This window comes from Drosophila willistoni (genome assembly GCF_018902025.1).
Source record: "Drosophila willistoni isolate 14030-0811.24 chromosome XR unlocalized genomic scaffold, UCI_dwil_1.1 Seg144, whole genome shotgun sequence".
NCBI lineage: Eukaryota > Metazoa > Arthropoda > Insecta > Diptera > Drosophilidae > Drosophila > Drosophila willistoni.
Window position 1 is genome coordinate 4,123,711 of NW_025814057.1, and position 27,670 is coordinate 4,151,380.

A 27,670-nucleotide genomic window follows, 5' to 3' on the forward strand; every position below is an offset into this window, starting at 1 on the left:
CATTTCTCTCTCTTTCTATTTCATTGCCCTGATCAACTCTATAGTTACGTAAAAGTGATACCAAACAATTAAACACCCAAAAAAACCGCATACAGAGTTGCTAGGGTTTTGCTGCTTTGCCTAGGTGACCACTTCTAGCTTGTTACATAAACAAAATCCACAAAAAAAAAAGAATCGAACAGAAAAAACAATACAAACAAAACCTCATTTCGCCTAGCAACCTTGACAAAAATATTTCTTTTACCCCAAAACGATTCTTGATGGAACATTTGTCAGAGAGAGTTCTCGTTCTGTACACACATTTACGCCGCAGTTTCTCGATCGTTTCACATTCAAGATGCCCTGCTTTTCAGCATCCAATGTGCGTTTCGTGAGCGCCGATGCGCAATTGAAACAAAAATGTCAAGAACTACGTGCTCGGGCACAAACTGCTGCCTATCGTCCACCGGCGGGAGGATTTCGTCCCTCCACTCAGATGTCCTATGTACCCTTTCGAAGACGCTGTGCAGATGACTCGGCGGCCTACGATCAGAAGCAATTGAAACGTAATGAGAGAGAGCGCAAGCGAAATCAGGGATGCAAAAGTGTTGTTCTACGTCCCCAGGACATGAGACGGCTCAAAGAGCAAGGAAAAGTCATAACAATACCAGAAAGATTACGAAACATAGAACAAAATGATGAGGAACATCGCCGACAACTGCAAATGGTAGAGGAAGCTCGTCAGCGTTTCAAAAAAATTGACGAAGCTCGCCAGGCTGAGGCTGGCAGCGGCAAATCGAACCAATTGGAAAGTGAAATTCTGGACGAGAAATTGTCGGTGCTGACGCGTGCTTTTTTGGCCAAACAAGAGCAAGAGGAGGAGGTTAAGCAAATCAATCGCATGATTTTGGATGCCAAATGCAAGGCAGTGCGAGAGGCACAAATCCAAGAGAAATATCTACTTGCCAAGGCACTGAGAGAGGATGATGAACGCATGGCGAAAATGGTCAATGAAAGGGCCAAAAAGGCGCTCACTGCTGAGGATGAACGAGAACGTTTAGAGGTCGAGAAACGTGCAAAATACGCTCAGGAAATACGCCAGCAATTGAGTGAGAGGGAAAATCGTCGTTATCTGGAGGCCAAACGTGTGGCCGAGGAAGCCAAAGACATCCGCAAGGCAACCGAATTGCTTAAAGAGGAAGAGGAGAAACAACGTAATTTCATTCAAGTGCGCAAACAACGTTTTCGTGATGAACTTAAACGCATCCGCGAAATGTCGAATGTGTTTAAGCAAATGCTCTTGGAACAAGAACGCCTGGCTGACCTTCGTGTGGTCGCCTATATGCGTGAGAAGCAGGAGAAGGAGCGCCAACTGAAAGAGATACGAAAGGTGGCCAAAAAGGAGTTCGAACGACGGCAACAGCGCATCTATACGGTGGCCGCCGAAGCATTGGAAACACGACAGACCAGCGAAGAGTTGAAATATCTCAAGGAACGTGATCGGGTCGAACGGGAGTATAGGCAAAAGGAGAAGCTGGCGGCCATTACCAAACGAGAGACAGAGCGAGATCTCCTGGCATCGAGGGCCCAACAGGCCCAAGAGATGAAAAACCGCTTAGCCCTCGAAATAGCCCATGCCGAGGAGGAGTTCAACAAGGTCATGGATCGCATGCGTGAGGAGGAGGAGAAGCAGAAATGCATCGATCGTCAACGCGAGAGTCAACGTCGTCTCTATCAGCGCGATCTTAAGCAACAGATGACTGACAAAGAAGCCGAACGTCGTCGCATCTCCGAAATTGAACAGACACGCGTCAAGCAATGGCTCGAGAATGAACAGCAACGCGATGCCAATATCAAGCAGGTGATTAGTTCGAAAATTGCCGCCATGCGTGAGAATTGTTTGCCCGAAAAGTATTTAAAGGAGGTGGAAAAGCAGCTCAAGAACATTCAGAGTAGTCGCAATCGCATACGCTAATTAAATAAATAGTTGGCCTTTATTTTTTTTTTTTTTATCAATTACTCACATAGTTTTAGGCGCCTGTTTGTTGTGGTCAAGCGATCTTTCAGTGACCATTAGCAGGTGCCAAAAGCTATGCAATGCAAGAGACACGTAAACTTTCTTATCATTTCACTTTGGCACAATTGAACAAACATTTTTTTTAGCATGAGAATAAACAAATATATACATACAAGAATAAAAATGCATTAAAATTTCTTTATATTAAGGGGAGAAAGCAAAAACTATTGATAATATGATAGATCGATTTGGAATTTGTAGAAATCGTTCGCATTTAAGTGAGTTGGAGTTAAATCTAATCAAGTATTGAATTGAACTGGAAGTCTTCCAATCGAAAGCAATAAATGGCATAAATCAACTTTAATTTAGACAAGAAGCTAAAAGAAAAAAGGTTTCAATTCCCATAAACGTAGTAAAATTTAACCCCGCGGCCTAAAAGTATGCCATAAAATGTTTCATTGTACCCAAAAAGTAACTGCCGAAATGAAATCAAAGGCTCCCTCCCGATTACTCCATCCATCTCCTCCGCCTCCTGTCACAAGGCGATGCGACATTGTTGCGTGCCCCTCCAGGCACACATCACGCTAATTTCTAACTATGTGGGTGTTTAGCCTCTCCTCACACACACACACACACACACACACACACACACACACACACACACGCACCACAAGCAATTACACGGAAAGACGAAAAACTACGCCTCACTATGTTTACCCCTCTCTCTCACTCCCCCACTCGCTTCACCGCCAAGACAATCCTACAAACAAACAAAAAAAGGAAAGGAAGGAATGAAAAGGAGAAAAAAAGTAGTAGCCAAGTTTGGCTACAATAAAATTTTATTATGCCACACACATACGCACACCCACACACATACTCACACACACACACACACACACGCAAACAATGGGGCATAAGACGAAGATGAAGCTGTAGATGGAGCTGAAGATGCCTCTAACGTCGACGTCGACGACGACGACGACTACGACGAACTCTTGTGCATGGTTCAATTATCGTATTTCATGATTCGTTAAATTTTCGCATACGCCAGAAAGAAAAAAAAAAAAAACGAAAATACGCAAGACATGCTCTATCCCCCTCTAGCTCGCCCCTTCTCTACAGCCACCCGCGCGCAGCAACAAACCCTGAGGCAAAGAAAAGCTAAAACTGAAAAACAGGTTTTCCCCTAGCAACCATTGTGATGTCTACCTACATAGAGATATTTTTGGGAAGACTGGGACACACTGGGAGACTATAGATGGGACTCGCATACTTATACATATGTAGGTATATATCCCGCTCCGATTCTCACAACTGCCACCCCGCCCGTCCATCCATCTATCCATCCATCCTTTCGTCCGTCTGACGTCTTGCCGTGACTCGTTGCCATTCGCATGTGCCAGTAATAATTCCAATGACAATAAACGTTGTCGTATTTACAAGTACCAACACACACACACACACACTTAGACATACTCCCACATACACACACACACACACACTGACATGAATTGATGAGAAAAGTTTTTGAGGAAATGTCAATAGAGAAGCAGCACAGGGAGACAAACTATGCTGTTTCCAATGCGTCTACTACAGTGGATACGAAAATTGCATAAATATGTTTACCTTTTATACATATTAGGTGATTATTAAAAATTTAAAAAAAGTAAACAAAAAAACATATTCATTAAACAAACATCTTTATCGATTACAAGGAGTAACCAAAGTCGATGGAAATTTCGGAATCGAACTGCATCCTCGAGTTGAACCATTGAGTCTATAGTAACTATATATGAATTCTCTCAATTAGATCTCAAATATTTCCCTATAAAACGAAATGTGAGGCGGATTAAGAATTTATTTATGGATTCTCTTACCTTAGTGGCGGGCCAGAGGCTATGAAATGGCGGAATTTTGTTCCCTAAAGTATGTAAAGGACAGTTCAAAATATTTGATTTGTGAAATCAGAAATTTTCAAATATGCTGTGGATAGAAAATAATTCTCAAAGCAAACATTGTTGAAGGAATATTGTTAAGTTACATAGCATACGAAGTAACAAATTTTGCATACTTTTAGGGGCAAAATTGTCGCTATTCTCGTTTACACGGTATAAATCAAAGTAATTTGCAGTAATTGCCTTTGAAGTATTTTCGAATTGTATTTTTTGCTCACATTTTTTTCTGCTTTTTAACTTAGGAGAAGTATTTAAGATGTTTTTTCTAATCTCCCCTTTACTTACTACTTAAGTAAGTTCAAATGCACTTAGATTAACTGTAGTTAATTTTTATTTTGAATTGTATTGGATTTATCTTTACATGATTGAATGATTTTACATGCAAGTCTGTTTTTTTGCCATTTTGTGTTTGTATTTTGCCACCCACGACCACTGTTTCCTATCTCCTGCTGTTTGGCATCTTTGGCATTTATAAATATCATGCACGGGCAAAAGGTAAAAAGGCAAATATATATATATATACCTACATATATATGTATAGATATATAGATATTGTAATTGGAAAAAAGTCAAACGCAGCTGCTGCTGCTGCTGCAGCGCATGGTGCATACTTAGGAGAAGCAGATGGAAAGGTGGCCCAGTCCCACCCAACCCACTTACATACATATGTGGCAGGGATCTGTTCTCTCCCGCTGTGCCCTGCCCAACCCAGCCCAGCCCAGCCCAACCAAGCACATCCAACTGAGCCCCCATTCCAGACCCCAAAAACTGAAACCCACTATCAAAATTTATCTGCAAGATTGCACACAATTGTTTTGTATTAGTAAAGTGATTTTTTCTTTTCCACTTTTCCTTTTCGTTTTCATTTTTTTCATCTTTTTTATTTTGTGTGCTTCAACTTTTTGTTGTTGATGTTGTTGCTGTTGTCTGACGTTTGGTTCGGTCCTTCTATACTTGTGATTTTGTTCGATATGTGTGCTTAAAAATAAATTGCTCGGCTTTAGTTTTGCGTTTTATTTCTATGGCTTTTCTTTTGTAGTTTTTTGCGGTCGTCTTCATCGTTCCGAGAGTATTTTGTGCGCTTCACCAAACCACAATAGGTACATCATTGAAGATAGCTGGGGTATCTATGCATAGGTGGGTGGGTTGGTGGGATGGTGGGTTAGTCGGATGGATGGATGGATGGATGTTTGGCGTCTAAGAAACAGATATCTAGGTGAACTGTGTAATGTGTCTCAATTGTGCGCAAAAAAATAGATATTCAAAAACATCAATCGAATGCCTCATCCCTCTCAACCATGTGAGTGTGTGTGTGTGTGTGTAAGTCATCTGCAACTGGAGCATATTCAATTTCCATCTAAATGGAAAATCAATATACAAGTAAATTAGGAAATCGCTTGATTGAACTAGTTTTTCCTCCGCTCCGCTCCTATCCTCCAAGTAAGAGTCATGCAAATTTAGTATAAGCATTTAATTATTTAGCAATAGCTCTGTCTCTTTCCTATCTCTCTTTCTGTATGTGAAGGTCGACAGGAAATTGCCAATTGGAAATTGAGAAATTTAAGTGACAGATTGAACATTTTTTTCTATTACAAAAATAGCAAATTATATAAATAGAAAATTGACAGATCCCAAAAATGTACAAAAAATTTAATTGAACAAAATTTTCCAACGATGCGGACAAAAATTGAACTTGATTGAAAATCAATGAAATACCTTTTTGCTTGGATTATTGAGTGGGTTTAATATAGGATTTGGATAAGTGGGGGAGAAGAAAAGATTGGGGGCCCAAATGTCTCTCTCTCTCTCTCTTTCTCTCTCTCTCTCTCTGTCTAACTAAACAATATAGGTTGAAAATATGACAAAATCTGTTGTAGAATTAACTATTAAAAGAAAGAAAGGTTACCAGAATAACAAAAGAGTTCTTTGTCTAGGCAGCTTCTTAGCCAAAACTAAAGTAGGGAAACCCCCTTATCAAGCCGAACAATCTTAATCGTAATAAATATCAGTTCATGAAGAAAAGATAGCAAAATCAAGTTTCAACAAAGGGAAATAATTTAATCATCGAATACTTCGATTTCATGTGCAAATATCAAAAATAATAAGCGACAAGTTATCAATCTTTAGACACATATATTTCTATGCTATCGATCAAAATTTCTTGATGATTTATAGAACGGCGGCTAATACCGTTTGATAACATTTCTTAACAATTTCTACTGCCTTTTGAAAAGTGGCGCCAACAAAGAAGAACTAATATTACCTCGCATACCTCTAGTTCGTTTTCCCTTGCACGCTTTGTGTCTATCTTAGTTATTGGAAAGCTTATCAGTTAAGTTAGGTGTGCTTGGTGATTAAATGAAAAATACCCCGTCCACTTAAGGTTAATGTGGGTATGCTGATATATTAACTGAGACTGAGACAGAACCTCTCTAGAATTAGCTTTCAACTTTGATAAAGGGTAACGTCTGGTCGTTCATTTACTTTAACCACACACTTGAGTTAATTTCTTAGTTCTTTAATGTTCATTTCATCAGTTTTTACGCTGTGGCTTTTTTTTTGTTTTGTTTATTATTATTGTGATATTGACTAAGAATCATTTGCGATTATGAAATATACAACGAAACGGGGTTTACTTTACTTGATTAGATACGGAGACACAACATCATATACGACGTTTAAATACACACAATTAACTGTGTTGGTTTGTGTGTTTTCTTGGCAAATGATATTATTATTATTATAGCCACAATTACAATTCGTACATAGAAAAGTATTTGTTTTATCGGCAAAAGAACATTGTCTTATCAATCTAAGATTCAACAGTTCTTATGGGCATTTTTTTGCCATGAGACTGGTTGCTTGTTGACTGATAAAGTGCGATTGGGTTTTAGGAGCGCCAAGAAGTATAAGAGATTCCTAGAAAATCATTCAGAAACATTCTTCAAAAAAACGGAATAACAACACAAAAAACCTTCATAAATCATTTTGGCAATAAATAAATATTTATTCATTTAGATTAAACACATAGAAAAACAAATCTGTTGGTCAACTAAACATAATTAACATAAAATAAATAAAAGCTAATAATAAATTGAATTGAATTTTTTTTTTTTGGTTTTTTGTGTTCATAAATCTGAAGGCAAGTTCGATGCAAATAGTAATAAATAATTTAAGGCGATACACAACTACTAAATTTTGTTTTATTATTTATAATGTGCATTATCGGGAAGGGAGAAGGAGAGACTAAGTGAGAGACAGGGAAAGAGAGAAAATGAGAGGGAGCAAAAACCGGCGGCTAGAGTTGCCAACTGATTGTCGCAGCTGATTGTGAGCTTGAGCTTGCAGCTTGAGCTTCAAATCGCTGTTCACGTTGGCGGTCTGCCCACTTCAAAAGCGGCAGCGACGTGACTGCGGCATTGTTTATAAACAAACAAGTTACAGCAACAACAACAACAACAGCAGCAGCAACAGCAACAACTTGCAACAGCAACAACCATAAACCACCATAACCACTAACCACAACAACATTAAAAGTTCGTATAGCCACCGGGTTTTGATATAAACAGCAAAGACCCTCAACATTCACACACAATAATGTTCTCTCTCCTTTAAATATCAGTGAATGGCGGCAAAAGACAATGAAAAACCAGCAAATGATAAACAAAAATTCAATGAAAATTTGGATAACTAGCAAGTAATACCCTGCAATTTACATGGAGAAAAGGTTTATTTATTTTTTAGCCTTATTAAATTGCCAAGTTCTGTTCCAAATCATAGTTAACCAGCAGAGAAATTATTATTCTAAAATAATTTATTTGAATTGATTTACTCTCCAAACAACAACAACAAAAGTTCCCGTTTAAATGTTTGTTTGTTTTTGTTTTCTTTTTTTATTAATGTGCATTTTTTTGTTTCTTTGTTTGTATTTGTAACTAATCAATAATGCAAGCGATAAGAAATCGTATTTTTCATTTTCGTTCTCAATCTCATAGAGATTTATGATATATAGACCAATTATATATATATTTTTTTGTTTCATATGCCAATAGTAAATTTCATTCACATCAATAAATATCAAAATATGTGTTTTAAAAACTCTAAAAACTATAATTTATACAATTTCAATTATAAAACTCTAAGTGCAAAATAAAAGCAGAAATTATTGATTAATTTTTTTTTTTTAACATTTTCTCTCGATGCGCCTTTGCTTTTGCGTACAGTGTGACTTTTTCAAACTGCTTTTGACCCACTGTGCACACGCTATTTTAGTGCGAAGCGTTGCCATATGTGTTGAGTTGCATTTAGCATTCGTTGCACAATTTCTCGCCTCAGATTTCGTAAATCAATTTGGAAAAGGGCGGGGGTGTGACGGTGATCGGCTGATCGGGTGATCCGATGATCGGCAGGGGGATGGGGAGGGGGAGTAAAGGGGCAAGCAAATGGTGCATATCAGGTAGAAAGAGTGCGCCGCGCGCTTATCACATACATATTTTCTGTTTACTTCGATTTCTAAATGGAAAAATAGTCGAAATAGTCCGAGTAGCAGCCGGCACAATAATATTAGACGACGGAAGAGATAAGCCTCATCACCTGGCTCTGGTGGTGCTCTGGTGGTGCTCCGGTGGTAGTTGTGGTTTTCTTGCTCTGTCAGCTTAGACCGGCAGCGTTATGGTAGTAGTAGTAGTAGTAGCAGCAGCAGCAGGCGGTGTCGATGATCGTGATGTGGGCGGCTTATAGACATCATCATCATCGTCGTCGTCATCAACTACTTCATTATGATCGTCAACGTCATTATCATTATCATTATCATCGATATCATTGATATTATTACCCAGTAGCGGCAATGGCAACGGCGGCGATGGCGATGGCGTTGTCGTTGCTGATTGCAGAAAATGCACTTTAGTCGATGTACTGGAATTATTATTCTCGGCCAGCAATTGATGATGCAGATGATGATGATGGTTATGATGATGGCAACCACCACGACCATTGGCACTGCTGCCAGACACCGAATAGATCGCTCGTACACGCAACAGATCGCCCACATAGATGGCCGTGATCGAGGCATAGACAACGCCCAGGACGGCGCCGGCCAAGACATCGGACCAATGGTGCCAATAATCGGCCACACGGCTCAATGATACATACCATGCCGACATTAGCAATAGGAATTGTAAGATGTGACGTAACACTCTTGTACTGCCTCTGCCCTGCCAAGCACTATGGACATAGAACGCCAACAGGCACATCGAATAGAAACTGAGACTACTGTGGGCACTGGGGAAACTAACATGTAATTCACGTATCTGTCTCGACGATATATTTCGATTACTGCAATAGAATTGCTCCACATATAGATCAGCGTTCTGGGTATCGGCACAGCTACTGCCGTCGTGCAATCGTGGTTGGCATGCACTATAAAAGTGCGGACGTAGTCTACCCACCACATGCTTGGCCAATTCCGTCGTCAAGTACGTGGCTATGAAACCAAAACTGAATGTAGCCTGCGATCGCCAAAGATTCCTTATATACTGACGCATGCGAAAGTGCTTGCAAATGCGCATCACTTCCACAACACTGATGAAGAGCATGGGCATCAATAGCATCATTACCAGCAGCATGGGCACAGTAATGGTGCACTCATGATACGGATAACGCAATGACAGATCCGAGCAGAAGAATCCTCGTTTGAATGTACGCATGATGATTGACGATTGATCTTTCTTCTTGGCTTCTTGGGGTTATATCTCAGATTTCTTATTACTTCTCTTCCTTTGTTGGTGTCTTTTGGCACTTGGTTTATTTACTTATCCCTAACTGGTTTTCAATTCAAATTGTCATAGAAGTTCTTTGCTTGCTTCGTTGTAATTTATTCACTCTTTTTCGCATTCTTTGTTTGGCAAATTTTGTTTAAACAATTACTTTTTGGAATAGTATTTCATTATCTAAACATATTTTGTTTTTTGTTTTTGTTATTATTATTTTTGTGATTAATTATTTATAAACAGTTTCTTATCGCCAACTTAACGCACTATAACACAGTCTGATCTTGTGTTGGCGTTTGTTAAACATTTTTTTTTTGAATTATAGTATATAAAGTTAGAACAAATATAAAAGTGTCAATAATACTTTTTTTTGTTTTCTGTTTTTTTTTTTGCGAATCACAATCACTCAGAGTTCTCTTTGGGTTAATCAAATTTGTATCGCTCATACGTTCATTCACTTTTTTGAAAACAGGAAAAAAAATCTTTTGCGCTTTTTATTTCTGTGGGTTTTTTTTCGGGTTTGCGTTTTTTTGGGGGGCTGTCACAGAAATTAAATGCGCAATTTCTGTTCAATTTCAAGGCGAATTTTTGCTTTCTAAAAGAGCCTAGGAGCCTAATGGAAGTGCTGCCCAGGTTTGTCCGGAACTGGGCACCACCACCACCACCAACCACCAACACGTGCAAGAAGAGAGTGGAGAGTTCCGTTTGGTTGTTCGTTCGTTTTTGTGGCGCGAAACAGAAATTAAATAAATTAACTTTATTGGCTAGACCAACTGTCAAGTTGTCTGTCTCCTTCAACCAAAAAATTGACTAAAAAAAAAAGCGGCGAGCGACGAGCGACGAACCAAGAGCAACCAACACACAAACGAACCGCTTTGGTCGCACTCTGTTCGATGTCTATGAGGCGATATGCGGCAACGTTAGCGTTTTGCTTTCAACGATCGCTTCCAAACTGCGCGGTAGCGACTTTAACCCAACAACGCGACGTCAACGACGACAGCAACAGCGACAGAAACAGCGACAGCGACGACGACGACGGTCTCAAGTAGATGTATAGATGAAGACAAAACCCACCACATCGTGGGACAAAAGGTTTTTTTTTTTGCACTGTCTATATAGGTATATATATTTCGCATTGATATTGAATTACTTCTTATCAATTTAGCAGCAACAGCGGCAGCGGCAGAGAAGACACTCGTATTTTAGTGTTGCTTCTTCTTCTGCTTATTGGCAGATCGGCATACAGTGTAGGCAAAAAGCATACGACGACAAAGACGATGCTCGGCAAAGCTCATTGAGCCTCCATTGCTAATGAGGAAACAGTTGGAATTGTTTCAAGGTTTACTTTTGCTTAGTTTGTTTAGGCTTTTGTTTGCCTCCCCATCCCCCATATACTCGAATGTATATACATATATAGACGACTCGGCAGTTGCGCATAATGAAAGAGTTGCATTTAGATGGAGATGAAGATGGAGGAGTGCCAATGCCTGTGCCATTGCCTGTGCCTGGACATGGAGAACTGCCGCCTATTGGAGTAGGTCATTGCAACGTGACTTAAGTTTGGTTTGCTATCGCCTGCACCACCACCAACTACACTCTCTTGGCACTTGGTCCGCTGCGTGCTTTTATGGCATTTTGTTGATGTAGGTCGTTGCTCGACTGGAGTGAGGAAATGAGTTGGAGGTGGGGGAGCAGTAGGAAAAGGAGGAGGAGGAGGAGGCCAGGCTCATGAGTAAGAGGCTGTGTGGTAATGGAGACGGCGATGACGACGACGACGACGACGACGACAAATATTCCAGCACTCCGTTGGCAGCCTTGCAGTGCATAAACTGCAGCAAGTTTATGGCCACTTTGTATATTTACACTACGAATCGAAGGCTTCTTTATGTTGCAAATTTAGCAAACTGCTCAATTTACATAGGAATTGCTGGGTGTATATCTGTAGATACATACATACATATAGTATGGTATAGTATGCAACTATTTTGCTGTTAATTTATGCTAATTTCAGTTAAGCAATGAAAGAAATTACTCTCAATTGGACAGAGAAGATAAATGTTTATTCAATGGCATTCAAATAAGTCACGATTTTCATGATAAAGGATCATCAAGTTGTGCATATAATGAACTAACTGAGACATGACTTGAAAATATTTTTAAAGGATAAGGGCCAAGTCTGCGTGAGAGTTATTTTTAGTTAGTACAATGTTTGGCATACTTTTCCAGTGATGTTTGTCTTTGAGTTCTTTGAAAGACAGCCCATTGTAGTCCACCTACTAACCTATACTCAGTGTGTGTAAATCGATCCCACTAACCACATTGCACACACACACACACTCAGAAACATACACAGATGAAATACGCCCCACTTGTTGCAAACAAGAGCGTTTTGCGTTTTGCATGTACCACTCTAACCGTGGTGTCAGTCATATCAATGAACAAGCGCAACCACAGAGACTCAAGTCAGCACGCGCCGCGACAAAAGGTTTCTGGTTGGCTTTTTGTTTATCTCGCTCTCTCTCTCTCTCGATATCTTCTCTGCTTTTTAGTGACATTAAAGTCAATTTATTATCGCCATAATTTGTTAAATACGCAAAGCAAGCGATTATCATTTATAAGTTACATCAAGAGGAGGTGGAGAAAGAAGAGGCGGAGTCGAGTGCGAATAAACATATATGAAATGCTAAAATGCTGTCAGTTAAATAACATTTAAAACGATTCAGGAAGCTTTTTATTAATGCAACACCGAAATCAAATACCCTCCTTTGATCAATAAATCTAAAGACGACAACTCTCAGACGACGCTTAATGTCTTTCGAAAGTTTTGGCAACCCTTCAAAACCACAAAGTGAAAAATATCAATAAGAAAGTTAATATATGATACAACTGTCCTGCCCATCTTTCGACTTTTCAAATTTGGTTTATAGTTGTGTTTTTTTTTATGGGCAAGTCGGCCTGCATTTTTTGTTACCATTGAACACTTTGTTTTAAAACAGAAATGTCGCGACTTCTAGCCCTCGAAAGAACAAAGAAAGTAGTGCTAGTGATGGAACCCAATTCGATACAAGGATAGCATCGATTTTTTTATTTCGATACGTGTATCGTTTTGATCGATTGGTCTAACTGAGTTAATATTTATATTATTTGCCATTCTTTAGAAGTAAAATAGGTCCATGGAGAAAGCAGTGCTAGTAATGAACCGAGATCGATACATGAAAATAGTATCAATTTTCAATTTCGATCGATTTTACAGAAATATTCTTCACTTTCTTCGCGTTGTTTTCTGTTTTAAGTGAGCGTTTTTTCAAATCATGTTGATATTTATTTAATTTGAAATTCCTTTTCGAAATTCGAAAATACCTTTTGCAAGAGTATGTCTAATTTAATCAGATATGCTGACTTGGCAGATGTTCGTGCTTGAAATCCAAGAGGAACTTCCTGCTGCAACAAAAGATCTCTGTTTTTTTGTTTTTAAATTCCATTGACAACATGCATATAGAAAATATAAATATCTTTATGGCGCCAAATTGCCCCTTTCAGTCATGCTCTCTCTCATACTGTCTCGCCTTTTTGACTGATAAGCGTAAAGGTGTAAAAATATTGCAATTATGATTGTTCAATGTGATAAGCAAAGTGTATCAGTGGCGGGTGAATGGCTACTGATCTGTCGCCGTTCACCTCCCAGTCGATGGTGTTGCACTTCACAGTGATAGCGATAACGAATACGACGACGACTTCAAACCCATCCTTCAATGAATCAACAATATACCCAAAGGAAGAGAGGGAGAGTGAGAGAAAAGTTGCGTAAACTGGCAAACTTGGCATTGGCATTCCATGCTAAAAAATGAGATAGTATCTTGTTTTTTTTTTTTTCTGTTGTTGTGTACGCTGCAATAATTTAATTTGCAATTTAACGGCTTGTGTTTATATTTACATTTGCCTGGGACCGCTGCTAATGTTTGTCACAAAGTTCACATTGATATCCAAAGGTACAGAGACCCCAGCAACTACAGGTGTAAGCAGTCATCTATGAGGAATGTCAGACACGAGCGATCTAAAACGGGCAACTAGTTGACACCGAAGGAAGTAAATATTTTATTCGATTTAATGATAAGTGATAAGCAAAGATATCAAAGGAATGAAGAGTGAATAATCGCAAATGACTTTTATTGATTGTTTTTATTTATTTTTTTAAAGTAAATATAAATAAATATGTGTGTCATAAGACCAAAAATGAAAATGTAAGACAAAAGTTCCCCCAAAAAAAAAATTAAGTATTAAGATAAATTGTGATGCATTTTTTTTTAAAGTTATTATGCTAATTTTTTAGAGTCTGAAATTTGATAGGGAACAAGTTGTTATTTGTATTTTGCATTTGTCTTTCATGCATTTTTGCGTCTTTGGTTTCAATTGTTGACTTGAAAATTAACTTCCGGTAGGTAGTATGAATGTTTCCAGGAATCACTTTGATTTCAAACTGAAGATACTTGTATAAGCCTTTTTTTGTACATTAAGCAAAGGTTTCAAATGACATTTCTACTAAAGTCTGTCAAGTCAATAAACCAAGTGGAATAAAAATACCACAAATTGTCAATTTACGATTATTGCAACTTTTATGTAAAAGTTTGGGGATTTAAAGGAGATTATCTTTACGACTTTAAACGTATCGAGGGAACAAACCTTGGGGAAAAATAAAAATTTAAAAAATAACTATAGAAAGTTTATTATTATTTTGCCATACTGAAACGATGAAATTAACAATTATTCTTTGCAAAAATTTGAGCCTAAAAATTTGTTAATTAAAATCAAGGCTAACTGCAATTCATTAACATCTTTCTGAAGAATCTAATGTTCTGTTTCTTTCTATTAACAATTTGAGTCTTTGCCATAATTTTTGGTTTCAAGGACTATCACAACAATTGACGAGCAATCAAACTGAATTGATTTCAATTTCATGCACGTGCAATGCACTCGAATTTGAAAAAATCAGATCAAACGACGAAAAAAAAAATTGTTCAGTCAATTAAATAAATTGAAAATTGTTTAATCTTTATATAAAATTGCAAAAATTGTTACAATTTCGTAGTTAAAATTTTTGTTTTTTTTTTTTGCGTGGTCAGACAAAAACAAAAATACGTTTAAATAATAAACAATATGCTAATAATAATTCCTCTTCTTATTAACACCCTGCAAACTCAATTTCCATTAACATAATGACTAAATTATCATACAAATATTGGAAATAAAAACCCAATGCGAAAAATGCTAAATCACTGTCAAGAAGAAACAGAATTGTAACTAATTTAGCGTCGACTTTGATTATACCCTTCGATCCAATTTCTCTTTTGTGTTAAACGATTAGGAAAAAAACTTGATCGGTCCATGAAAGTGACCACACAACAAGAGGGACACGGAAATGTTTTTTACCTGTACTTTGACGACCTAAATTTAACCCCTTTGGAAAATCAATGAGTTAAGTTAGAGAGCAAGGGAGAGAGAGAGAGGGTATAAAAACTGAATATTCGCTAATTTTACAAGTTAACGAGCCAAAGCAGTCGTTGTCGTTTCAATTAGCAAAACCATAAAAAAGTAAATAGCTGAAAGTCAAACCTGTTTCTGCCCTCTGAAGCTCAGAATTCCGGCAAGAGAAAGAAAAAGAAATGAATGAAGGGGGGAAGCTTTTAAGCTTTTCGCATGTAAATGACGCCCTATTCAGGCGTCACAACATTCCATTACAGGCTGTTAATTACAGTAATAATCCAGAGGCATGACAAGAGCCAAAGCCAGAGCCAGGAGGGGGTACAATTCCGCTGACGTCATTAATGTCAACAGGTGCTCGCTCGATGGGGATTCTCTGTATTCATCCTTCATACCCATTATCAATTGGGTCAATTCTCTTCGAAATGGCAAATAATAAATCATATAGAGATGAATCACACACTGAGAGAAAATCCCCCACACCATCATCACCACCACAAACAGAGCAATTAGCTTAACACTTGACTGGTCATCTTTTACATTTCTTTTATTTGGTCCATACTCAGGCACACACACACACACACACAGCCTGTCTAGGTGCAGTTGCCGGTGGTTGGATTGTGATGTGTTGTATTGTGGTATTCGGTTCCACTTCCATAACCAAAAGAAAGACTCATAAAAATTATGCACACGCATCCCATGAGAGAAATAAAAAGTAAAATGAAGTTTGGAGTAGCCCACACGAAAAAAAAAGAAGTAGCAGCAAACCAACAACAGAAAGTAAGGCGAGAACCTAAAAACAAGTTTACAAAATGTGTATAAATATATATGAATATATCTCTTCGCGTTTGGGGTTTCTGTTTATCTGCATCTTGTGGGCCTTTTGCTAAATATTTTCTCTTGGTTTATGAGCAATAAGCGAAACCAGTTTCCCAATGTATAAACATCAGAATAAGTTGGTGGCAAAGTGGGTGGGAAGGGTTCAACCAAGTGCTGGTGAAGGAGCAACGAGGAGGACTAGGAGGAAGAGAAGGAGTATTCCTCTGATAACTTGGTCTGTTTTTTAAACCACACACACACACACACACACGCACAGACACACACAATCATGGAATTGTTTTACGCTTTATCATGTTGCGAATTTTGTCAGATTTTATTTTGGAAACATGAGTGGAGGGGGCCCTTGTGCAAGTGTATGCACTTCTGGTAAATACACTGAAAGAAATTTAATCTTAATGTAAACAAAGCAAGATAGTTCAACAATTTAAACGGAATTTCTTTAAAAGAAAGTAATTCTATACAGATAGAAGTATCTATAATCTCTAAATATTAATTCTTAGAGGTATTGACTTTATTTCTGATTTGGTAAAGGTATACAGACGTATTAAGGTGTAAACTAAAATCATTTGTTGGGAAAATTTTATTTATTTATGTGTAAAATATATTTCTCATCAGCTTAAACATTGGGAAACAAAAAATATGTAGAATAACAACTACTTTTTCGATCTTGCATCCTGTTTTTCGATTACCTTAAGCTTCTAAATGTATTATGATTAGGAGTCTCTTCAAAAATGCTAAAAAAGATTAGTTTCTTTTAATAAGAACCCATATCAAGGTAACACACTATGTTTTTCGATAGTTTACCCATTTCTATCCTCTCGTTTTATTAGAAGGGCGATCTACCTTCAAGTTTGTGAATAATTTCCACCTTTTATCCTCTCATCGTTTGTTTATGAGCTCAATCAATAAATAACTTTAATAAAAGACACCTTTTAATGTTATGAAATGGAATAATAAACATTTTCTTCCCATTTCTAATACCTTCTCAACTTACTCAATTGCTTCTGCGAACTTTTAAAGACGATGGAAAGAAAAAATAGTTTTCTAGATGGGCTATTAAGGAAAGAGCGTGAAAAAAAACAGCGAAACATTTAAAATTAACTCAAGCCTTTAATATGGAGATCTTAAGGGAATTCGATTCTTGGCTTTGACTCTCTACGAGTTTATTTATAACCCAACTGGCTTAAACGCGTCATTGCCATTTTTTGTTCGAGTGTAGACAAAACACATTTTTATAGCTGGCGAAAAAATATTCATTTGTAATTAATAAAAATGAGCAGTAAATAAACAAGACACACACACACACATAGCCATACACATACATAGACGTTACTACAGCAACAACGAAACAGAAAATAATAATAACAGCTGATGATGATGGGGCCCAACCGACTGGGGGTGGGCATGGGAATTACTCTAACTGACAGACCGCAAAATGTCTGAGTGAGTGAGCAATGCCTAGAGCTCCGACTAGGCCCCACAAAGAGTAAGAGAGAAAGAGAGTTATATACCTAGTTATAAATGCTAGTGAGAGTGAGTAAGATACGAAAAGCGAGAGAGAGAGAGTGAGTGACTGAGTGACGTCCAAAACGCACACAGAAATCACGGCCAGAGCCAGAGAAGCAGATACAAAACAGAGAAAAAAAAAGATATTCATGCCTCATCGTTTGGTTCAGTTAAGCGCGGTTTGGCATTCGGTTGAGACGTTATTTGTTCCCCCGAAATTCTTTTAATAAGTTTCATTTATTTTTTTTGGTTGGTTTTTGTTAGTGAAATCTTTTGGCATCTTCTCGCCATGTCCAAGTATACGAAATTGGCACGCGGGATTTGCGATCTATTGATCTGGGCTGCTCTTTCGGTGGCCAGTCTGCTCTTGCATAAATTTGTGCGTCCCTTTAAACGTGGATTCTTTTGCGGCGATGAATCACTGGCATATCCCCTGAAAGAGGGCACCATAGGCATGATGATGCTGATTGGCATCACTCTGGGAGTTCCCACCATAGTGATCATTGTGGTTGAATTGTTTAAGCAATTACCCGGCTCGGGGCTAAGAGATGCCAAGTCAAGGGATTTGGCAGGAGGAGCAGGTGGTGGCAATGGCAAAGGAGGATGTCGCCTGGTCTACCGTTTAGGACAATTGTACAAGCAGGCAGGATGCTACCTCTTTGGCTTGGCCATGCTAACATTCACCACCATACTATCCAAGTTGTGCATAGGACGTCTACGTCCACATTTCTTTGAGGTCTGCCAGCCTATGATGCCGGACGGCAGCAATTGCCACGATCCACAGAATCATGGACGTTACATCGACAGCTATAGCTGCAGTAATGCCAACGTTACTGATTTCCAGTATCAGCAATTGAATCAATCTTTCCCCAGCGGACATGCCAGCATGATAATGTATGCCATGCTCTATTTGGCCATCTATTTGCAGGCTGCCTTGAGCACCAGAGTATCGAAGCTATTGAAACATCTATTGCAATTCCTATTCGTCATGTTTGGCTGGTATGTGGCATTGTCACGCATTACGGACTACTGGCATCACTGGAGTGATGTTCTGGCTGGTGTCGTCTTGGGTGTACTCTTTGCCTGGCTAACTAGTGTCTATGTGGCCGATTTGTTTGCCTTCAAACGTTGGTCTCGCGGCGGCTACAATAACAACAATGGCAATACTCTAAAGAAACCTCAAGTTTCTCCAAAGAATTCAACGAAATCGCAATCGAATGGTGCCACATCATCATCATCGGCGGCAGCAGCGGCGGCGGCTGCGGCTGGGGCTCCAACCTTGCCAGCCTATACATTCGGCACTTTACCCTATCTGACTGCTCATCCTCATGCAGCTCAGGCGCAATATGCTCAAACCTATCACAATTACGGCTATGTACCCTGATCTCTGAACAGAGTCTCCCCTTCTTCCCGTTAGTAGTTAGTAAAATCTCCTAAAGACTTGCACTTGCAGATTTGCAACAATATATTATGTTTCTTCTGTTGTTTTTTTTTTAAACGAATATACTATATTTAATACTACCTACTGTATTTTAGCGAAATAAAATTTTGATTAAATTTTAATTCAAAAATTGTTGTTTTTTTTGAATTTGTAAAAAGCCATTCCAACAGCTCCATTGAAATGAAGTTAGAAAGTGTCAAAAAAAGGTGAATGCGCCACACGAAGAAGCGAAAGGCCAACTTCAAACATAAATTTATGCTTTAAACTTGTCATTTTATTAATATTATGCGAGATGCCAGCTATTATTGCTGGAAATCAGTAAGATTCGATTGGGGGGGAAAAAAAAGCAGAAACAACTTACGAATTAATAAACCAGATTCCCATAAAGACAAGCTTCAAATGTTTGTACATACCTGTAAAGAGAAAGAGATAAATAGGAAATTAAATGAGGAAGAAAGATTCATACGCCCTGTGGGCTGAAGACTTAACAAATTGTACAGGGTCTAATTATATATGCTTGCATATTTTGCAATTGGCTTATAATTTTAAACTATTAACCATTATTTTGCTTCCTTGAAATGAGTCAGCAGTATGTAATTTGAAATCATCTTCCATTACTTTATTAAAAACTCATCCTAAGCGTCATTAGAGGGAAATATCCCATGACTTCAAACTTATAAAAGAGTAATACTTATAAAATTAGTCAGCTGTTTTTAAGAAGACGTTATCGAAAGCGTAAACTATATATATATTCTTGATCAGGGTAAATGGATGAATCGATATAAAGCACGAAACTCAATGTTTGATACTTTGTCGGATCGGACCACTATGACATATAGCAGCCATAGCAACAAGCGATTTACTAGACTAGAAATATCTATATTACAAATATAAAAAAAAGGTTATAAATGTATTTAAAAAACAAAATTTATTTAAGAAAGTTTTTGAAGAAATTAAGAAAGAATTTATGTGAAAAATTGCCTTCAATTTCTTGAGATTAATGCTAAAACAAAATAAAACTCTCTTCGACTATGATATCATTGAAGCAAGTCTCATTTAGATTTTAGATTCAAATTTCATCTTATTTATTTTAGAGACTTTCATTCCTTTTGAAATATTACAAAACTTTAACCCCAAGTTCTTTGGCCCCATTAAAATGCGAAAATCAAAAATTTTAATACGAATAGTATAGAAAAATACTCAGTTATAAAACAATTTCAATAGATTGCAAACATTTACAGTTACTTTTGCTTTTGTTTTGATTTTTTGAGTCGGGTATGCTTAGTATTTATATATAAACCACCTAGATTTTGAGACCCACACGCATAGTTGGGATGCTGCTGCTGCCTGCTGCCTGCTTTTCGGTTTCAGATACATTTAGAAATTTTTGTGTGTTTTGAATAAATTAAAGTGCAAAATTAGCATACTTAAGCAATCGATGAGAATCAAAATGAAGAAGAAGAAGAAGAAGATGATAGAAATAAAACAGAGGGGAAACTTGTTTTCATCACATCAAGGCTAGGTGGGCTAGTAGATAGTGGTAGTAGGTACAAATGATGCGGACCTCGAAAAGCCCTTCTCATTATCAGTCTCAAAATGTGCGGCAATCCGAACACTCGTCTTCTCTCGCGTCTGATCATTGACTTTCTGCTACTGCTGGGAGTCTATTGTGTGGCATTGGTTGTATTGCCACAGCAATTGAATACTGTTCAACGTGGTTTCCATTGCAACGATGCGAGCCTACATTATCCATATCGTCAGCCCTGGCTGACTAAGATGCACTTGACCATAGCAGTGATTGCTTTGCCGGCAGCTTTCATATTGGTTGTGGAAATGCTGAGAGCGGCATTTGTCCCCCCCTCAAAGGAACTGAAGCAGCGTTTCGTTTTCGTTGGCGCCAGAATACCAAGTTTCATAAGTGAATGCTATAAGATAATTGGCGTTTATCTATTTGGTTTGGGTCTGGCATTGTTGGCCATTCGCCTGACGAAACACACAACAGGACGACTGAGACCATACTTTTTTGATGTCTGCCAACCGACTTGGGGGGAGGATAATGCTGAGACTTGTGCCAGCAGCTTGGGACCCAGTAACTATTCCTCCACATTTATCGATCATTTCAACTGCACGGAGTTCTCCGCGTCGTTGGAACTACTTGCGATAGTTCGTCATTCATTTCCCAGTGGCTTTAGCACCACTACCGCCTATGCCATGGTCTTTTTGATCTATTATGCCCAGGCGAGACTGTTTTCGCCTTGGCTTAAGTTGCTACGTTCCACACTGCAATTGGCCTGCGGTGGTTTAGCTTTGCTGGCCTCGTATGAACGAATTTCCACCTACCAGAATCATCTGTCCGACGTAATTGCTGGTGCAGTCTTGGGTTACATTTTGGCGGCATTTATGACCATATTTGTGGCACATCTGTTTCGGGAGGTGCGTGTAAAACGACGCCAATGGCCAAGGAACGAACAGATCTACGGCTATGCTGGCTATTATAATAGAGCCACCTATGGCTACTGATATTAAGAGACTACACTTAAAGTTTATGTATATAGTGAAATAAAATTATTTAACTTAATTTATTGAAAATATTTCGTTGCTATTTATTTATTGTTTGTCCTAATTCTGCATCACCCGGATTTTCATAATATTTATGATCATAGGCAAAGCGTTTTCGAATCCTATTTTTCATTAAACTACAATTTTCCATCATCATGAGAAAAAATGGTATCCTAGGCGCGACTCCTTTTGACGAGTTGGAGATCATCCGTTCTCTTAAACAATTTTGACTCCTTTAATAGGCGATAGCTTTACATTTTGTTATTGTTCTTCACAGTTATAAAATTTTGAACATAAACAAAAGTCATTTTTGATTCTTCTTTCAATCAATTATGAATATATTGATTTGTCAATCAACAATAGAACTCAAAAGAGACTCATCTAGGTCATTTCTGATGAAACAATATTTTTCATGCTGGAAGTTCTTAGGTTTACGGCTTAAAAACTTAATTTCTCTAAGGTTTTAAGATGTCAGAAATAAATACAATTTAACCTTGCTATAATTTTTCGAAGGGGCCCACAAATTCCTTCGTTATATCTATTAAGGTGGGTAGTTAAACCTTTGCCTATAGGCAACATTTTGTGAAAACTTTGTGGATCCATTTCTATTCGATCTAAGCTTCAATGTTTTGCTAAGCTTAAAATATTTTAAGGTAAGGGCACTTTTTTTTGCATCTTTTTTTAATTTCCATTTGAACTAGTTACTCAGAAAAGTAGGCAATAATTTTGTTTTAAACTGATTTCTCATTTTCTGTTTCTGTTCTATATTATAGAACTTGTAGTTCTACTTTTCGTTTAGCATTTCGGCCAACAATTTTAGATGGAAATTATTATTACAATCTATAAAACATTGTAAATCAATTTTGTAGATAGCAAATGTTGTTGTTTTCTTCTTTTAAAATCGTTTAAAACTTTTAATTAAAGTAAATGCAGTTTTTCCACAATTAACTGAAACGAATAGATTTTCTGATAAAACTAAGTAAGAGAGTTTTTTTTATTACCGCAGCGATTCAAAGATTTTATTGTGGAAACTTTGACTACAAACCTGTTAATCATTTAGTCATGTTTCGAACCTAAATAACCTGCGATCAATTCTGCTTAGCTTACGATCCACACAACAAGTGATAACTGAATGAAAACTGCCCACAACTGGCTGACCACAGTCCATACACTCACAACGTGTGTGCTTATTGATCGATTCTCCCCTCTCTTTTGTTTCTTTCCTTCTCTCTGACTCTTTCTCTTTCTCGCTCTTTATCTACATATATGCCAGACTGGTTGGTTGGCTAATGATCGAGCTCAGCCGACCGTGAGAGCTGCCGCTGCTTCTGTTGCTGTTGCTTATTTGTTTTATGCTTCTTCAGTTGCTATTGTCAAGCGGCGCTTAAAAGTTAACCCAACGCTGCAGATTCGGATAATAAAAAAAAATTAAGTCACGAAAAGTTGTTAAACAATTTTGGTTTATGTTTTTTTGTTTTTGTTTTCCATGTGTCAGTGAAACATTTCCAAGTGTGATTTAACAAAAAGCAACATGAAACATGAGCAAATTTATTGATTGCATTAGATTTGTAAAATGCTAAAAATAATATTCAAAAACAAAAAAAAGGGAAATGCTAGAACATAAAGTGCAAAGTGCATTTTAAAATGCCAACGGTTAATTTGATGAAAAGTAAGCGCCAGTTGCATATGAGACATTTATATATATACAAGATACATTCACACAGAGTGAAAGAAGAGTTGCTGGGGCGGTCGAGTATAGGGGGGGAACTTGCCGCCTTAATTCAATCAAATGTCGCTTATTCATTCAATTAAAGGTCGCGCCATTTGACGTCTCCTTCACCCGCCAGCAAACCAAACCAAAGGCCGCCCCCCCCCCCCCCGACCCCTACCTACCCACCAATGCCCACTACTGCCCACGATCCCCAACCCCCAAAACAATCCAATATGAATACGAGAAGTTCATAGTTTGGAATAATTGACAGTTAAAGTTAGTTGTGTGTGAGTGTGTGTGTTTTTTTTCTATATTTTTCTTTCTTTCATTGTGTACCCTGTATCTAAAATGTGAGGGTTTCAAAAGGGTATATCAGGAAGGTCGCTGGCAACGAGAAACATGAAACCTACATACAAAAGCCATGATTCATCTCTAGATTCATCAATTCGTGGATTGATCAGCAATTATTGAGTTCGATTCGGAAATGTCAATACTTAGTAGTCTATGCCTAAGCATTGATACCAAAGACAGATAGAAGTCTCTATGGATTCTAGTCAAATGAATGTCAATCTAATAGAATCATCGTTTCGAGTTGCAAGGTATTCTCTAGTCGTTACCATAACACAGTCAATTGTGTGCATTCTTGTTGTGTTTAGTTTAGGGAGTTCAGTGGAAACTCCCCTTCTTAAATGTCGCCAGAGATCATCATCATCATTTGAATTACAATGCAGGCCATTCTTGAGTTGCACTTTTTTTGTGTTCAAAGTTGCATTATGCGTTTTTTTTTTCTTCTTCCGACTCAACTCGACTCTACTCGATAATGCGAAATCTTATTAAATGCGTGCATTGACGCGCCTATTTTATGCATGACTGCCCTAGTATAATAGGCGAGTATTCTACGCGATTGGAATTAATAATTATAATTATAATGATGATGATGCAGACGATGATGATGATGATGATGATGACTGTGGAGAGAAGTGAGTGCCAGAGTGCAGAAGATTTTGAGTGACTCACTATCCACAGTTGTTGACCTAACAAATTGCCGGTTGGTCTGTCGGTCAGTTATCAGCAGGTTCATAAATAGCAACAAAAGCTAGTGAAAAGAACAACAACATCTCGGTCATAAAGTCTACACCTAAACTCTTATTCAAACATGAACAAGCCTCAAAAAATACGCTTAACTGCAATGAATGTGCATAAAATTTTTCTCAAAACAACAAAGGAGACCCCTTTAAAATTTTTATTTATTTTTTCTTTTTGTTTTTTTTTTTTGCTAGAAACATATGTGTGTGTATTATATACAATATATTATCTAGCACACTTTCCAATTTATCTTATCAAAGTGATCTTGAGGTGGTTTTTATATTTCCCATACACTGTACGAAATTAAAAGTTATTAAAACTGAAAATCTATCTATAAATAAATTGCATGAATAAGAAAGGAACGTTTTTATTTTTAATCGATTGTTTTACTTCTTTGAATCATATTAATGTTTAGTTAATGTATTAATAAAAATAATAATATAAATAATTTTGCCTGCCCACAAACATTGAAAAAGACGTTAACCGCAATCTCCTTAACTTAAAGAAACTTTAATTTTAACTTTTGAAACATAGTAAAGATCTTTAGGCTAAATAACACAGAAGATACTATAAAATTTAACCACAGTAACATCTAGAACTTTATTAAGTTCTACATATATGCTATAATTCATTTCTAAATTCAGAACAGACTTAAGTATCTTCATGTAGATCAACTTTTTTTTGGAAATAAAAATGTCTATACTAACTTCTATAACTCAATATTCATTTTTAATCCATAAAAATTAGAAACTTTTAATGTAATGTCTTAACATTTTGAAGTCTTATGGTTAATAAATAAGTCTTTTCTAACTAATATGTAACCTTTTCACTTAGATTTTAATCAGTTTAGGAAAAGTTTAGACTTGAGTTTGGTTTTTACAAGAGATGTTCATTTAATGATATAATTTTTTAATTAAGCTTACTCGAATCTCAAATTTCACATAATTTACAGTCTATTTTGATTTTAGTTGGGATTTCTATTAAGTTTTTCCCTCAATTCGAAAGCTTTACTAATGAAAATTTATGATCTTTTGATATTTATCATGAACATGAACAAAATTTTTTATGTAGCTTTTTCTAAATGCATTTTTCTCAATTTTTCTTTTACAGTGTCTAAAGAAACATACACAACAACAAATTGGCCTCTTGTCTAATCTAGACAAATGCAGAATACAACAAATAAATAATGCCAAGTCTTCAACTAACTACAATAAAATTGCTTTGACGCAAAAATTAAGAAAAGCTACTAAGAAGAGAGAGAGAGAGAAAAAAAACATGAAAAAGGGGCAAAAAGTTGAAGAGATATAGAAAACACACAAAAGAGCAACTAAAAACAATATCGCCCATCGTCAAATGAGCGTTAATTTAAAAGAACGTTACCCAAACGAAGCCAGTTCAGTCAGTCACTGACAACGAACTCGAACACAACGAAAAACGAACCGAAAACCTAAAAAAAAAATATAACAACAAACTTAATTACATTAAAAAACATAAAAATAATTTTCTTCAATTATTGTTTTGTGCCTCTCTTTTTGAATATTAACTAATTAACTGAAAATGCGAGACGCAGTGGCAAATGAAGATCATCACCAACAACAACAACAGCATAGAGATGGAGTCGGTGGCGGAGGCGGAGGAGGAGGGACAATACACACCGAATTGCCGGCAATTAGAGTGCAACCACAAGAGCGTTCCGCAGAACGGCAACTGGTGCAACGTTTGACCATTGAGCTACTCATCATTGTGATCCTAACCATACCCATCTGCATCTATGAATTTGCCGTGGAGCCAGCACGTCGTGGCTTCTTTTGCGATGATGAGAGCATAAGATATCCCTTTCGGGATAACACAGTGACGCCGGTTATGCTGGGTCTATTAGTGGGTCTCTTGCCATTTCTTATCATACTCGTCGTGGAGTATGTCCGGTATATGCGAGCCGGTGAATTGTCAGCCACAGTGCAATTTCTCAATTGGCGTGTATCCACTTGGTATGTGGAATTGGGCAAACATTCCATATACTTCATATTTGGGACAATTTTAACATTCGATGCCACCGAAGTGGGTAAATACACCATAGGCCGTTTGAGGCCGCATTTCATGGCGGTTTGTCAGCCACAGCTATCGGATGGCAGTCAGTGTTCGGATCTTATCAATCTGCATCGCTATGTGGAGAACTATGAATGTGCCGGCGAGGGATATACCGTTATGGATGTAAGGCAATCGCGTCTCAGCTTCCCCAGTGGACACTCTAGCATGGCCTTCTATGCCATGGTCTATATGGCATTGTATCTGCAAAAGAAACTCAATTGGCGCACCTCGAAATTGAGTCGCCATTTTGTTCAATTCGTGTTGATAATGTTGGCCTGGTATACGGCCTTAACCAGAGTCATGGACAATTGGCATCATTGGTCAGATGTATTGGCCGGTTCGCTAATTGGCGTTGTCGGCGCCCTAATCACGGCGCATTATATAGCCAAACTATTTAAATCATCATACGAGGATGTTCTATTGGGCACTGCAGGAGGATGCTTGAGAAGGGAGAATACTTCGGCCACATTGCAAGAGGAAGTGTGTGCCAGTACACCGCCTCCGTATTGTGTTAATGGCAGTTATTCCAATGATGATCAGTATTGTACGAAAGTTTAGATGACTTGAAAAAGAGTGAAGAGAAGCGAAAGAAATAAAGTGCAAAAGAACATTCCAAAGCAAGAAAGGAACAATGATTAAAGTTCTCTAGAGAAATAAAAGAATAATAATAATAATGATGAACAAACATAAATTTTTGTGTTTTTGCCGGTTTAGTGTTTAAATTATTAAAATTATTGAATTTACTTATAGTTTATAGTCTGCTGTCTACCTTTATCTCGCAAGAGATCTCATCAGAGGCAGAGAATATTCCGAAGTTTAATCATCGTGTAAACTAATTTATGATCGATATGTCCCCCACCCCGCCCCGTTCCTCTCATTCATTTGTGTATAGTTTTTCATTATTTACGTGTTTTTTTTTTTTGTTGTCCTAAGCCATGTATTATTATTTTATGTATGTATATGTAAAAGAGTCAAAAATAACAACAACAAGCAAAACAAATAAAACTCATCTACTACGAATAAAAATTCAAAGGTAATTAAACATGAACCCATTTTGTTGTTTTTTCTGTGTATATCGAAAAATGTTAATAACTTTCGTTGTTTCCCTCTCAATGTCATTTTCGGTATCGAAAGTGTTTTAATTGTTCAACAATTTTTGTATTCAACATTAATTTTTTTGGCCATGGCAAGAGAGTTATGTGGTAGTGGGTAAAAAGCCGGCCGTTGACTCACCCAGTCATT

General features: G+C 37.5%; 5 protein-coding genes and 1 long non-coding RNA gene across 6 annotated transcripts; 4 read left to right on the forward strand and 2 right to left on the reverse strand.

The window, feature by feature from the left end:
* The first annotated feature begins 337 nt into the window (after positions 1-337).
* Positions 338-1,954, forward strand: LOC6639265 (cilia- and flagella-associated protein 45). Its single transcript, XM_002062231.3, has one exon. The coding sequence runs from the start codon at positions 338-340 to the stop codon at positions 1,952-1,954; it is 1,617 nt and encodes a 538-aa protein (XP_002062267.1).
* A 6,091-nt stretch (positions 1,955-8,045) lies between these two features.
* Positions 8,046-10,632, reverse strand: LOC6639264 (putative phosphatidate phosphatase). The gene has a single exon (XM_023179002.2). The coding sequence runs from the start codon at positions 9,654-9,656 to the stop codon at positions 8,607-8,609; it is 1,050 nt and encodes a 349-aa protein (XP_023034770.1). The 5' UTR covers positions 9,657-10,632; the 3' UTR covers positions 8,046-8,606.
* Positions 10,633-16,618: 5,986 nt separating this feature from the next.
* LOC124460720 lies at positions 16,619-17,041 on the reverse strand. The gene is made up of 3 exons (XR_006954736.1): positions 17,019-17,041; positions 16,842-16,950; positions 16,619-16,771 (listed from the first exon to the last, which is right to left on the reverse strand). It is a non-coding gene; the product is annotated as an uncharacterized LOC124460720 (long non-coding RNA).
* A 661-nt stretch (positions 17,042-17,702) lies between these two features.
* On the forward strand, positions 17,703-19,106 carry LOC6639263 (putative phosphatidate phosphatase). The gene has a single exon (XM_002062229.4). The coding sequence runs from the start codon at positions 17,833-17,835 to the stop codon at positions 18,925-18,927; it is 1,095 nt and encodes a 364-aa protein (XP_002062265.1). The 5' UTR covers positions 17,703-17,832; the 3' UTR covers positions 18,928-19,106.
* A 1,474-nt stretch (positions 19,107-20,580) lies between these two features.
* LOC6639262 (putative phosphatidate phosphatase) lies at positions 20,581-21,504 on the forward strand. Its single transcript, XM_002062228.1, has one exon. It carries the CDS (start codon positions 20,581-20,583, stop codon positions 21,502-21,504), a length of 924 nt encoding a protein of 307 aa, XP_002062264.1.
* Positions 21,505-25,663: 4,159 nt separating this feature from the next.
* Positions 25,664-27,119, forward strand: LOC6639261 (putative phosphatidate phosphatase). Its single transcript, XM_002062227.4, has one exon. The coding sequence runs from the start codon at positions 25,898-25,900 to the stop codon at positions 26,984-26,986; it is 1,089 nt and encodes a 362-aa protein (XP_002062263.1). The 5' UTR covers positions 25,664-25,897; the 3' UTR covers positions 26,987-27,119.
* Positions 27,120-27,670: the final 551 nt, after the last annotated feature.

Excerpts from the sequence above, each read along its gene's own strand:
- LOC6639261 (XM_002062227.4), top strand. The coding sequence starts at position 25,898 with ATGCGAGACGCAGTGGCAAATGAAGATCATCACCAACAACAACAACAG.
- LOC6639263 (XM_002062229.4), top strand. The coding sequence starts at position 17,833 with ATGTCCAAGTATACGAAATTGGCACGCGGGATTTGCGATCTATTGATC.
- LOC6639265 (XM_002062231.3), top strand. The coding sequence starts at position 338 with ATGCCCTGCTTTTCAGCATCCAATGTGCGTTTCGTGAGCGCCGATGCG.
- LOC6639264 (XM_023179002.2), bottom strand. The coding sequence starts at position 9,656 with ATGCGTACATTCAAACGAGGATTCTTCTGCTCGGATCTGTCATTGCGT.
- LOC6639262 (XM_002062228.1), top strand. The coding sequence starts at position 20,581 with ATGTGCGGCAATCCGAACACTCGTCTTCTCTCGCGTCTGATCATTGAC.